Raw genomic sequence first — 12,525 nt, 5'->3', positions numbered from 1 at the left:
TGTACATACGATTGGCGTTATACTGTAAGTTTTACTACAGAGTGTCAATCAGGACAGTATATCGAAGTATAGAGGCCACCTAGCATTATGCAGTATATCGAGGTATAGAGGCACCTAGTATTATGCAGTATATCGAAGTATAGAGGCACCTAGCATTATGCAGTATATCGAAGTATAGAGGACCTAGCATTCTGTTGAGTGTTTTTTGTCATAAAATTGCCTTAACTAGACCTATTTGATATCGATAAGTCATTTTTGATGGACACTATTTAAACGTAGAACCACCAACAGGTAAGAATGGCACACAGGTAAAAATCTCAGGTAAACTAGTCACTTATCAGGTGTATGGGTGGAGGAACGTCCGCAAGCTATCACCGGGATAAACTGGGGGATTTATAACCACCAGTATCAGCCATGTTAGCACGCTCTCATTTCGCCCTATCAAAACCCATTTAAATACTTAACATAGAAACGTTGATTCTCAAGGGTTTCCGTGCTTTTGTACGGTGTGTGTGTTTAAAACAAATTGTACACATGCTTTTAAAAAGTGGATAAACAAAGGTTCCTCCGATAGTCCAACCACAGGGAGACCGTCACAAAGTGTTCGCGTTAGGTCCTTAGTCCCCTACGTATGTTAAAACGACACAGCAGACATGCCTGCCGTATAGCACACATATATAGACTACAAACCATTATTTTGAATACGTAGTTCTTACTGGAGAGAACTATCAAAGGAAGGAAAATGAGTTTGGACAAATACTCATTAAAACCACTTAATGAGAACAAATAATTATGTCGTGGGGTTTAAAACGATCGTCTGTAAATTGTAATTATAAATATTATCAGTAATTGAGCATGTTGAGAAACATAGAACTTTGAGCTTCAACTACTCCCCTAAGTACCAAAGATAGAAAAGATGAAAAATTGTGAATCTAGTATTTTAACGACTACACAAATAGCATGGGAAGGATCAATAACACACGAGACTGGCTTTTGAATAGTTTATCATGGACTTAGTTTGATTCAGGATGGAAGTTTTAACAAAAGTTCAGAAAACATGGGTTTACATGTTATGTAATGGTCAACACAATGTAAGGCTGATATAATGAAAATCGATCAATTCGCAAATCTGTTTGAAAGTTATTCCAGAGCAATTATCGATAATCAATACAGTTTTAGGGCTGTGTTTGGCAGTATTCATATGAAAACAATGGATAATCGATGCAAGGTTAAATGCATGCGTCATTTTCAGGCTTTCCTAGTACATAGCGGAAGTACATTCGAACCAATAACTGACAAACGGAAGTGGATGGCAACACCATTTCGTGTGTATGTAAGTAATAAAATGTCTTGATGTAAATATTTGTTTGCACTAATTATCATCTTCTCTTCTATTGTGTATGTCTTGTGTTGTTTATAATATCGATAATTTAACAAGAGCTCCAAACAGGAGTCTTTGATTTCCAAGATGGCGGACAACGTGGAGCCAGAATCTTTGTACAGGGTTGATTAGAGTGTGTACAACAGGAACAGCTAAACACACATCTATCTAACGTTTACGAAGAAAGGATCTTAAACGAGTTTTGTAATTATCTGCCATTTTCTACATCAAAGGAGCCTTTAGTTTGGCCCGCCCTCTATCGGAGGGATTAGTCCTCTCGTGCCCAGCTAAAGTATAAGTCAATAGCGACCCGTTGTTATCATATAATCACGTGGAATGTTATCTCTTTATTCACTAGACTAGTTAACCTAACCTTAGCTATTTTCTGTTTCTTGTAATATATAGTAAGCTTACATCATAATTACATCACTTATATCTATGTATCTGTCCGTGTGGACTTTTTTGTCTGTCTCGTCGGTCTTTACCGCCCCGAACGTTTGATTTCTCGGTACAAATTGTATATAGAAGTCAACATGCACAGCCCCATACCTCCATTAAGCGCACACGAACCCCTTATTAATCTCCGTGGAATACAAAATAATACAGTTTTTAGTTTATTCGTTTGAATATTACGAAACCGGTTTATAAATTTATGCTATACTAGTTCACATCGCGGGTTTAAATAAAACGTTGAAATAATCTTGAAGGACAATTGACATATGCAATAACCAAAGGAACTGTTCACCTTGTGCTCATGCGCATTGAACAACTCGGCCGTATAATTGACCGAGGTTCGTCGCCGATACCGCGAGTGTCAATTCACGTTTCACGGTAGATATACCCAAGTGAAGGCGATCTTCATGTGTGAGCTGACTCCCCTTTTAACCACTGTAAGATTACCCTCGCTAATATCATGGTGTCGTCACCACGGCCGAGGTGAAAGCTTCACAAACGATACACACAGAGTATCAGGTTCCGGAACGGCCGTGACCCAATCCGTACCCTGCTTTTAGTGTAGACGTCGGTTTTTCTCAGTCGGGTGGATATCTGTTTCCGACAGACGAAGTGTAAACCTGTCAATGGCAGAGGTAGACAGGCATATGTTGCACTAACGTAATTTTAAACTAATTGCTGAATCTAGTCGATATATAGCCTAGCAAGAACCATTCGGACATCCATATGTCGCAAGCCACAAATACAATCAACTCGTGTTGTATAAAGATCCAACACCACAAAGACATTTTCGCAAGATAAGCATAAATTTATGGAGAGATAAACATTGTATTTTACCTATTGTTACATTTTCCCCGATATTTAACAACATATGTCTATACATCTACAGGCCGAATCAAGCTATAATATTGAAAACCAATCTCAAATACAAACGTCTGGGAGATTCTGAGGTCACACTCACCAAATCGAGGCCGCACGCGTACGCCTGGATTAGTGTTAAAGGTACGGTTGTACATGCACACATTTATTGTTCCGTCTTTATCGACATTTCGCACGTAAATAGTTCTGCAAGTACGCCATCTATATGAGAAAACGCATGTTAGGTGCTATTTTTCAATTGTCAAGTGAATTTGTAAACGCTGTTCTTCGAAATTGCCACTGCATTCGTCTAAAACGCTTTCAAGTCCATGAATGTTTAATAAGTTGGATATGCCGAAAAATTTTTTAAGCATGAAACTTGTACATGTATTGACATCCAGTAGACTAGCTACAATGTACTACATATAGTAGAATGATACGCTTTCTCTTTCATCACGTAATCGGCCTATTATCAACTGAAATCGTCCATGTAATACTTTTGCGTATGTCACTTAATGCAATGCCCTGGAGTGCTTTTAATTAGAAACGCCAGTCAGAAAGCCATCGTGACGTCATAACATAGACAATGACGTCACGTCGTGATTTGTGAATGGCGCAACAAAATGATTTCCGTTTGATTAAGCCCTCCTCCACATTTTCACTTTAATAACTGTCAAAATATAGGTTTTCTGAGTTTTGTGATAAAAAGGATATAAAATTTGTTTTTATTTGTTTAATAAAATCGTATACGAAAAATAAAACTCATTTAAGATTCTATATTTATGTTCAGGCGTGGCGCAATAAACAAAATCTAGATTTTTTTTTTTTTACTTAATTCTCACTGTTTATGCAGAGTCGTTTCGTATCTAAACATCAATCCTATAAATGTATATTCTAATCTAGTTATCTCTACAACTCTCAAATTCCGACCTATGAAATCTCGCTCTCATTGTGCAATCTACTTGGGACGATTCGAACACACCCGTACACGTGCGGGCAGCTTCGTTGAAACGTAACTCGGTGTCATCTTATCGTATTTCAAAACAGTTCGGGGGTTGTGCAAAAAAGTTCCCTCATATCAGGTGTTTTCTAATTCCCCGATAAGATACGAGAATGAACCGTCTCCACAATTTGAATATTTTTTTTGCTCTAGCTAGGAATGAAACGAAACGAATCTGTAAATGTGCCGACTCGAAATGGATTGATCTGTGTCATTTTGCCCGCATTCCTAACATATCAAAATCTATAATCAGGTGCGCTCCCGAAAAAGTCAGAGAGATATGGCGATAGGGCGATAGCAAAGTCCTCATATTACCGCTGTCTTGAATCATTCGCAAAAAAATGTCTCCAACGTCAGCATTTTGACAGATGGCACTTTTTTTTAGTTTTCAGTATGACGGCATAATGGTATGACATCACGTCTGTTGTTAGAATGAGGTTGGTTAGACGTCAGATTTCATAAAGATAATATTACATATTTCTTTTATAGAAACGAGGGAAATTAAAAGGTATTAAAATACTTAAGAAAATGATACATCAATCCTTTCATTGATTTTTAAAAGAAATGGGTCTTCAAATAGGAACATATTTCTAATATTCTGAATCGTTCACATGCCATTTTTCCGGAAAAAACATGAACTAGATTGTTAGGTCGTCATAGATGTTAGGCTTATATGCTATAATGAAATATAAAATATGAATTAACAGAACAGAAAAAAAATGAAAATTATTCAACCTTACTCTAATTAACATATTCAATATAAAAATTCTTTTGGCTTACACATGCAAATCCCCCCACCACGACTACAAATGTCTGCAATATTTCAATCATGCAATTATTATCCTTACGATTCGCTGTTTTTTATGTAGATGATTTAATTATACCTCGACTTATATATCAAAGATTCTTGTAGACTATTCTCCCGATCTCTTTGATCATTTGTTTTTTGTTTATTAATTATATAACATTAGCATGGCCTGGCAGTCCCTGTACTCCGGGGTCGTGCTATCAAACGTCCGTAGACATCCTGACGGGACTGCGTTTACACGCGCTTCTTTCTAATTAGACCAAAACCATGGCGCCCGACAAAAAATGTATGGTTATCTTAATATATTTATATACTAAAATATAAATATAAGTTTACCTTATTTTCATTCATATTTTGTATATAAATTATTCTTTATAAAATATGACGACGCCATCCAGAACAAATGTTGTATATTTAGGAAATATTTTATATAATTTTCTCAATTTTATATTGTGTTTTCATATTTATCATGGTAAGCTGTTATATTTTGTTTATCTCGACATAATGTCTGCAGAGAAAAACGATCTGAGTACTTATATATGTATAGTATACAAGCACGATGGTATCTAGTTTTGAAGATCAACTGAAGAGCACTACCCAAACAAAACATAGTTCATTAACTTCAAAACCTCTTCACAGGATCGTACAATAAAGTTCAAATTCCTTAGAACCACAGACGACAAGACGACACGAAAAACACACTGATGATTAGCACAGATAGAATTGTTCTCGGCAGTAACTCAATAACATGTTAAACAAAAGATGTAATAACGTGTGAAAGATAACTTCCTAAGCAGAACTCTCTATGCATTGAAGGTAGAATTGTGCTAGGAGAGAAAATTACGCGAAAAGTCACGGTATGCTTAACACACTGTTAAATGAATGAGGATGAAGAGAAAGTCAAGTTGCTTGTTACTTCTAATACATACCGGAACTCTCCTAAAATTAAAGGTAAAAATTGGACCATGAATATAACTTAACAAAAAGAAAGATAAATTTTAATTCCTTGTAACATAATGAGAAGATAAATCACTGTTCATAAGAACATACATCTTGGGCAAGAACGAGTTTTCAAAGGCTAAGGTTAAGTCTGACGGTCAAATCAAGCGTGATTTACTTGGCCCCGGGTTAAGTTCTCCTAGGTGGTATGTTTTGTTTATAGGGGGCGCTGATAGAGGAGGGGGAACATCACTTCATGTGCCGCTACACATTAGTTCAGCTTAGCTGACTAAAGCTGCGGGGCAAAAACACTGAGATTCTACAATGTGTTTCAAAGTATTGCCGTCTTTTAAGACTCGACTAGAAATCGAGACAACCGGGGGGTTGCAAGGGGAAGTAACCACAGACAAAAATATCACTTTGGATATCATAACACATTATAGTATAATTATTGCTAGTATATTTACATCGGTCCTAAGAAGGTGATACATATGTACCCTGCAAAATTTCAACGGTAGGAATTATTTATAGTTGTGTGCCGGGACTAGACTGTATGACTTGATCCAACTAGATATCAATATTGAATCCCTTTTAGTGCTCCAGATTATATTTGTGTGTTGCAAGATTGCTGTGCATGTTATATATAGGTTTGATACCGAGGAGATGCCAGACTCGAATCTCGTAACGTCTCATATAGACGATTTGACATAATTTTACTAGGTTTCACAAATCTCTGACCCTACGCGCGCTGTAGTATGTACAAGTAAGCTGTAATGTAAAGCACGCGCGATATATCTTGTTAGTTTTCAGCAGAGTAACACGGTTAAAGCAATGTAATTTGGTCACGGATGATACTTTGGTAGAAAAATGGATAACTGTTCAGGTTAAAGCCAGATATAACATGCAATGTACCTGCTAACAAAGTTATATGTATACTGAAAAGAAAACGAAACGCCATTAGAAATTGCCCGGATTACGGGGGGAAATGTTGTAGAATTGTGCATTTGAAAGATAGCGAACCACACTGTCGTCTGTGGAAATTTCATCCATGTACGTTTAGAACCCTCGTCTTTCAGGTTCTGTTCCGACCTCTCCTCGATAGAACGCTGGTGAGGAATGGAACCGTAATACCACTGAAGAGGGTCAATAGTCAACACCCTGATCAATCCAATGCTCATAAGAGTCTACTGGATCTACTGGATCCACTGCATCTACTGGATCTACTGCATCTACTGGATCTACTGCATCTACTGGATCTACTGCATCTACTGGATCTACTGGATCTACTGCAGTACATAGGCACATAGGGCTGGGAGGGGGAGGGGGATTATTCATTTTGAGAGGTACCCATGGGTCAATTATCTTGAAATCTTACGAATGTACTAAACGTACATGAATAAAACATTCACAGACGGCTGAGTAGTTGTCTTTCAATTACGCCATCATTATATTCCATAACATTATATTATTTCCCGTTGTAAACAGGACAATTTCTAATTGTGTTCCTTTTTCCATTCCGTATATATTTCTAATCTGAATATCAACAAGGTTTTCCACAGGTCATATTGGAAATCACGCGAAATGGCTGAGGGAATGTGCTGTCGATTTATCCATCTGTGTTACATCTGTTTACATTCAGAAGAACAGATTGAATTCAATAACAAATTAACGATCTCTCGGAAGATAAAAACAGTTTACATATTTCAACTAGATTTGACAGACAGTAGTCGCCTAGTTTCGACGATAGATAATAGAGAGGTGGCTATGTATGTATTTGGAGGGGGAAAACACTTTAAATATCTATTTTAGGTAAAAAAAACCCAGCAGTAATAGTCGTGGCTGATGTTAGCTAAATTGCTGCCGACAACAGTTGCCGACACACACTGTCAGTAAGCAATAAACAGTTAATTTATTAGCAGCAGAATTGAAGACACCAACGCATGTTAATTAACCGTCGCCATAATTAACCCAATTAGATGGAATACTAAAATGTCCCCTGACGCCATGTCCGTCTGTGGAAGGATGGTGTGTTAAAAACCACCAGATGAGTTATCACGCTTCTTTTTAATTTTCTGTTGAGTTCGTTTAGCATGGCCGTCCATACAGCTCTTAATACGTCACAAAGAATAGGACTAATGGTGTTGATATATTAGTTTTTTATTGAGGGTCAACATTTATCTAGTTTTTTCCGATTATTTTTATACAAGGTCCGTAAATGTATCTTATTATCTCATTTTTAACAAATCTTTAAAATGTATTGCCTTCCTGACTGACTTAAACTGATATATGATGACACTGTTTAAATTGGGGGGATTCCCCTTCATTTTCATCTTAATGAGATATCTTCGGGCTTCAAGGGTTCTGCTCTCTGTATATCACATGCCTTAATTCTACAGTAAGTTAAATCCTACCTAAGGACTTGAGCTTTGAAGATGTTTAACTTATTTTGAGATTAAGATTTCTACTTTAAAATGATTTTAACTCTGTTTATCACCAAACCTATTCATACTGTCTATATTTCTCTAAACAAAATTATGTCAGAGTCACTCAGGTATGTTAATTTCATTTAAATCTATTTCGCATTCTTGAAACATCCACCAAATGCCACTAGTCTTGCTGTGAAACCTAGGCCATACAGAGATTATAGAAATTTTACTTTGATGAAAATTCGTGGCTAAACATATACCTTCATTGTCATTTCAAAATAATTTTATTCTTAATTGAAGTTCTTAAAAATCAAAATCAAAATGGTCAACACGACATGATATATACTTAATTAACTTAGTTAATTACGACAGTAGAGATAAATAAAATCTAGACATTAATATAATTATACAATGTTTGACGTGTTACGGTGGTAAAAGAAGCCTAGCACTTTCCCGGAGTCAGCTCTAAATGTCCGGGTCCGGGTTCTATATGTTACACCATAAAATAGCATCCCAGGCGAGGCAGACTGTACTAGGCACATTCGCCTATAAAACTGAAGGAGACACAAAAAATGACATATCGAACCGAATTTGGCTCAAAATGCTTCTTGCTTTAAACTGTGCACAATTTGTTAGAGATTATCGATCGTGCATTTGTCGTAAATCTATAAAAACGCGCATGGCTGTCACGTAACCCCCGCCTCTCCGTTTTTGATTTTTGATTCAGCTCAAATTAATACGTCTAAGTGGAATTTTCAACCACACATGAACCATATAAACCCCACTAGCCTGAGCAGACGAGAGGGTCGTCTACGAGTAGTTCCGATCGAACACAACCAACTTGATGGGTTAGGGAGATATCCGGTTCTTCGTCCGGCTTGTCGGCTCGAAAATTGGAATCAATGTCAGATTTCCGTTACGTGGAATGGATTTTCAGGAAATTTAATAAAACTGTGATATAATACTCTTCCTCATGAAATGATAATTTGTAGAATATGGTGGACGATGTACCTGACTAGAATGCTTGTTAACGGTTGAGGATAGTTGTACATTCAGTTATCTAAGTGAAATCAGAAAGCACATCGATTTTTGTTTCGTTTTGTTCAGTACAAAATCGGTAGAAAAATGAGAAAAATTGTGTTTTCACTGAAGTCGGTGCAACATCGTCTTCAATTTTGAAATCTGGTCAAGTAGATTGTTCCTTTTACTAGTGTATCCCCAATGTTATGTCTAGGGGACAACCACACACTGTTTTTGTAATGAGAGTATTTGCTCTAAGCAAACTAGCTATTCAAAAAGCTAGGTCGACTTAAAGACTTTAAATAAAACTCGAGGAGCATTATAAAATTGAGTAGTGTCGTGTTTCGGGGACGAAAAGTTATGGACATAAATGTCTGTCTGCTGATAAATTATGGCTAGGCCTAATCGATTATCGATTTATACTTGACTCTTTGTATATAGATATTCATTACGCCATTTGCATTAATTAACCTTTTGGTCATTTCCTAATGGGTCAATTTAAAACACTTTACACTCTTTTTTATGTATATACAGGTAATAGATATCAAGAGAAAAGAGTTGGAAAGGAAAGAGCGAGACATTTTCTATTCTCTGTGGCCCTATGCAAAGATAGGGGGAGACGAGACCACTTTTTTTCTATTTTCTAGGATATAAACTTAAAGTACAACTTAAATTACAATGTGCATATTAACGTTGGGCGCGTTGTTAAAAAAACGGCGAACTAATCTGATAAAATACTACCAAGAATACGCCTAGAGGTGGACCACATTGAGTTTGTGTATATAGCCTTTCAACATCCTAAACTGTTTTAAACACTTAATCCATTTTGAAAGGGTTGCCCGGTGAACAGCCTTTCCTACATAGAGTGAATGTTGCTGTGTGCTGCCTGGCGTGGCTTTCTGTCAGGGTTTAGGGATTTTCACCATTTTTCATGATATACATCACAGAAATCCTAACATCAAAATCTTCAAAGGGGCATTTTTATATGAAAATCTTGAGATACAACTAACATTCAACTTGTTTTCCGTCAAGAAATATCTTCAGCAAGCCACAAAATCTACGTTTTAGTCCGCTTTGCTTTTAAAAGAAAAAAATGAGCTTAAATTCGATACTCAATTTTGACAGCCTACAAGCAGTATTTGGGTTCTCTCAGCCAGAGAGTTTTTATAAAGAACATTAAAAAGCAATATAACACATCTACGAGAAAATGTTTTAGATTATATCGCTAGGTTCACTGTACATTGTCAACGGTTGGCATACGCTAATACAGAGGCTCCTACAAAGTGAATTGATTTCTTTTTGAAATTAAATCTTTATAAATATTCAAAAAGGGTTTTGAGGAAAAAAATACGAATTTGTTTATATATATTATTTAGCAGAAGCTTTCAATTATGGTCATGATTTTTCAACTAAATCATATCCTAGTATAGCCCTTGTATTATCTATGTATTTTTAACAGTGGGGATAAAAATCATTTTTACACAAATACGATATTATTTTGTACTGTTGGGAGTAAAAATACGTCATGTGGAAATCTAAACGATCTCTTAAACCTATTTCACATCGCCATATTGTCAGCTAAACACATCAAGTCACCATTTTAACAATGATTATAACTTTGAGCCACAAATTCCTCGAGGTATTTTTTTCGTGAAATGCTTGAAATATCACACGTATAATCATAGCCCGCCTATCCATCATAAATTGTACTCCACTAGAATTTTATTTAACGGTTGGTTAAGAAATGAAAATGTTCGCATTAAATTTAAACAATTAGTATTGTTGAAGATTCGTTAAGTGTCCCTATGGGGTTGGCAACTTAATGGCAAGTCTAGCTAAAAGTTTAGTTAAAATTCGAATAAGCTAAATATCACTGGCAAGTTTCACATGTGGTCCAAATGTGTGTAAATAACACTATATCTATGTAATTTACATATTATTTGAATTCTTCACTCTAAATTAAAAATATATAGAACTTAGTGTGAGATTTTAAGATGGATGCACGTGTGTATTTCGTAAATCTTAAATATTATTGTACTCTTTACAATAAGACGAATATCACGATTCTTCACACACTGGGCGTTTATATATACAAACACGTGTTAAATATACATTATGTTTCTTAAACATAATCCGAGTCATCAATACATTATGAAATATAAAATTGAGTATTGTGTCAAAATTGAGTGTCGAGACACATGAGATTGATAAGACGGTGAGGTAAAGTGGATCGAGAGAGGCCTGCCTGCATGTCATCTTGATACGACAATCTGTGCATCTGTATCGCCGCAGTAACGGCACATTCGTTACACGTGTTAATGTTGTTGTTGTGTGTGGCTCGCTGTATCATCCCCAGTTATTGTCTTATATCGCTACTCTCTACATTTTCTCTTCATTTTCGAGCTGACAGATGTGATAAGAGACACTCGCTACCACGCTAGGAACACTTGTTTGCATCCCATCCCGAAATCCCCAAATTATTAATAATTGATAAATAAATTACGATTAAGCAAAAAGAAGCTGATTTTAAAATCTGATATGATTTTGAGCAATGAAAACGAACTATTGGTACCACGCGTTGAATCATTCATGCGCATCCGACCTGCATGTTGTGGACAGGTGATGCATATTTTTGCAGGTAAAAATGAGACTTCAAAGGATCCGACAGACAACTTACCGTCGATCGCTGCCAAACAGTAGACCATGGTCAGTAGGAGAAATATTCCCAGGTTCGACTCCATGCGAAGAGAAAATGTACTAGCTGAATAGTAGTACAACATATAAACACACGTAGATTTTCTTCCGGTGATAGAATATTTGTTGTAATATCACATAGTGGTAGGTGATGTTAGGGCACCACCAGGTCGGCTCGGGTTTGTTTATAATCCACCAGCGTTTTGTAGATCGGGATGAAACATACTACATATCACTCCAGTGTAAAATATCCGAATCTATATCCCGAATTTACGGGATATATCTCCAGAAGGAACAAGATCTGTCTCGTGTGACATGACGAGAAACTAAAACATTCAGATTCCCTTTCCTTTTCCAGTCATACTACACACATACTACACCATCACACTGCTAGTCTTCGGCTGTCAATGTACACATTAACCAACCCAGGCCGGCAGAAAGGCGGCCATTGAATGGATGACCCGATAAAGGGGGCGGAGTCGAGGGCGTGTCCTGTGATTTCAAGCTGATTAGGCGAGCGTGCTCAATGGCGCCGTAATGGCGGGGGTTCGGAGATATGTTATGGCATACTATTGAAGAAAAGGCCTGTTGATTTTACTTGCCCGTTGATAAACTGATCACCGTCGCGATCCCTAAATATGATTAGGCCGTGTCTGTAGCGAACAGACTATAGACCAGAGTATAAACCATGAATTAGAAACATACCACCGCAATTAGGGATGGATGACTCTAAAGGAAATTTTAGGTCTGTGAATATATAATTATTTAATTCTTACGTATGATATCAAATAGTATTTCAGCTTTATCAAAAATGAAATATTGAATCTTTTTACAATAAAATTTGACTGCATAAGACAATTACTTTGTTAACAGGCTCACTATACGATTATAATTAACAAAAAATATAAATAAATAAAAAAATAATAAAAAATAAAAACTAGAACAA

General features: G+C 36.4%; 1 protein-coding gene across 1 annotated transcript in view; it reads right to left on the bottom strand.

The window, feature by feature from the left end:
* Positions 1 to 11,971, bottom strand: part of LOC117343578 (BMP and activin membrane-bound inhibitor homolog) — a 37,588-nt gene extending 25,617 nt beyond the window's left edge. Inside the window, exon 1 of the mRNA XM_033906002.1 lies at positions 11,563 to 11,971. Within this exon, the coding sequence (XP_033761893.1) occupies positions 11,563 to 11,665 (103 nt within the window). The 5' untranslated portion in view covers positions 11,666 to 11,971. The remainder of the gene's footprint in view (positions 1 to 11,562) is intronic.
* Positions 11,972 to 12,525: the final 554 nt, after the last annotated feature.

The sequence above is a fragment of the Pecten maximus genome, chromosome 15 (assembly GCF_902652985.1).
Source record: "Pecten maximus chromosome 15, xPecMax1.1, whole genome shotgun sequence".
NCBI classification, from domain to species: domain Eukaryota; kingdom Metazoa; phylum Mollusca; class Bivalvia; order Pectinida; family Pectinidae; genus Pecten; species Pecten maximus.
Note: the sequence above shows the minus strand (reverse complement) of the source record. Positions and strands in the feature narration are given on the sequence as shown.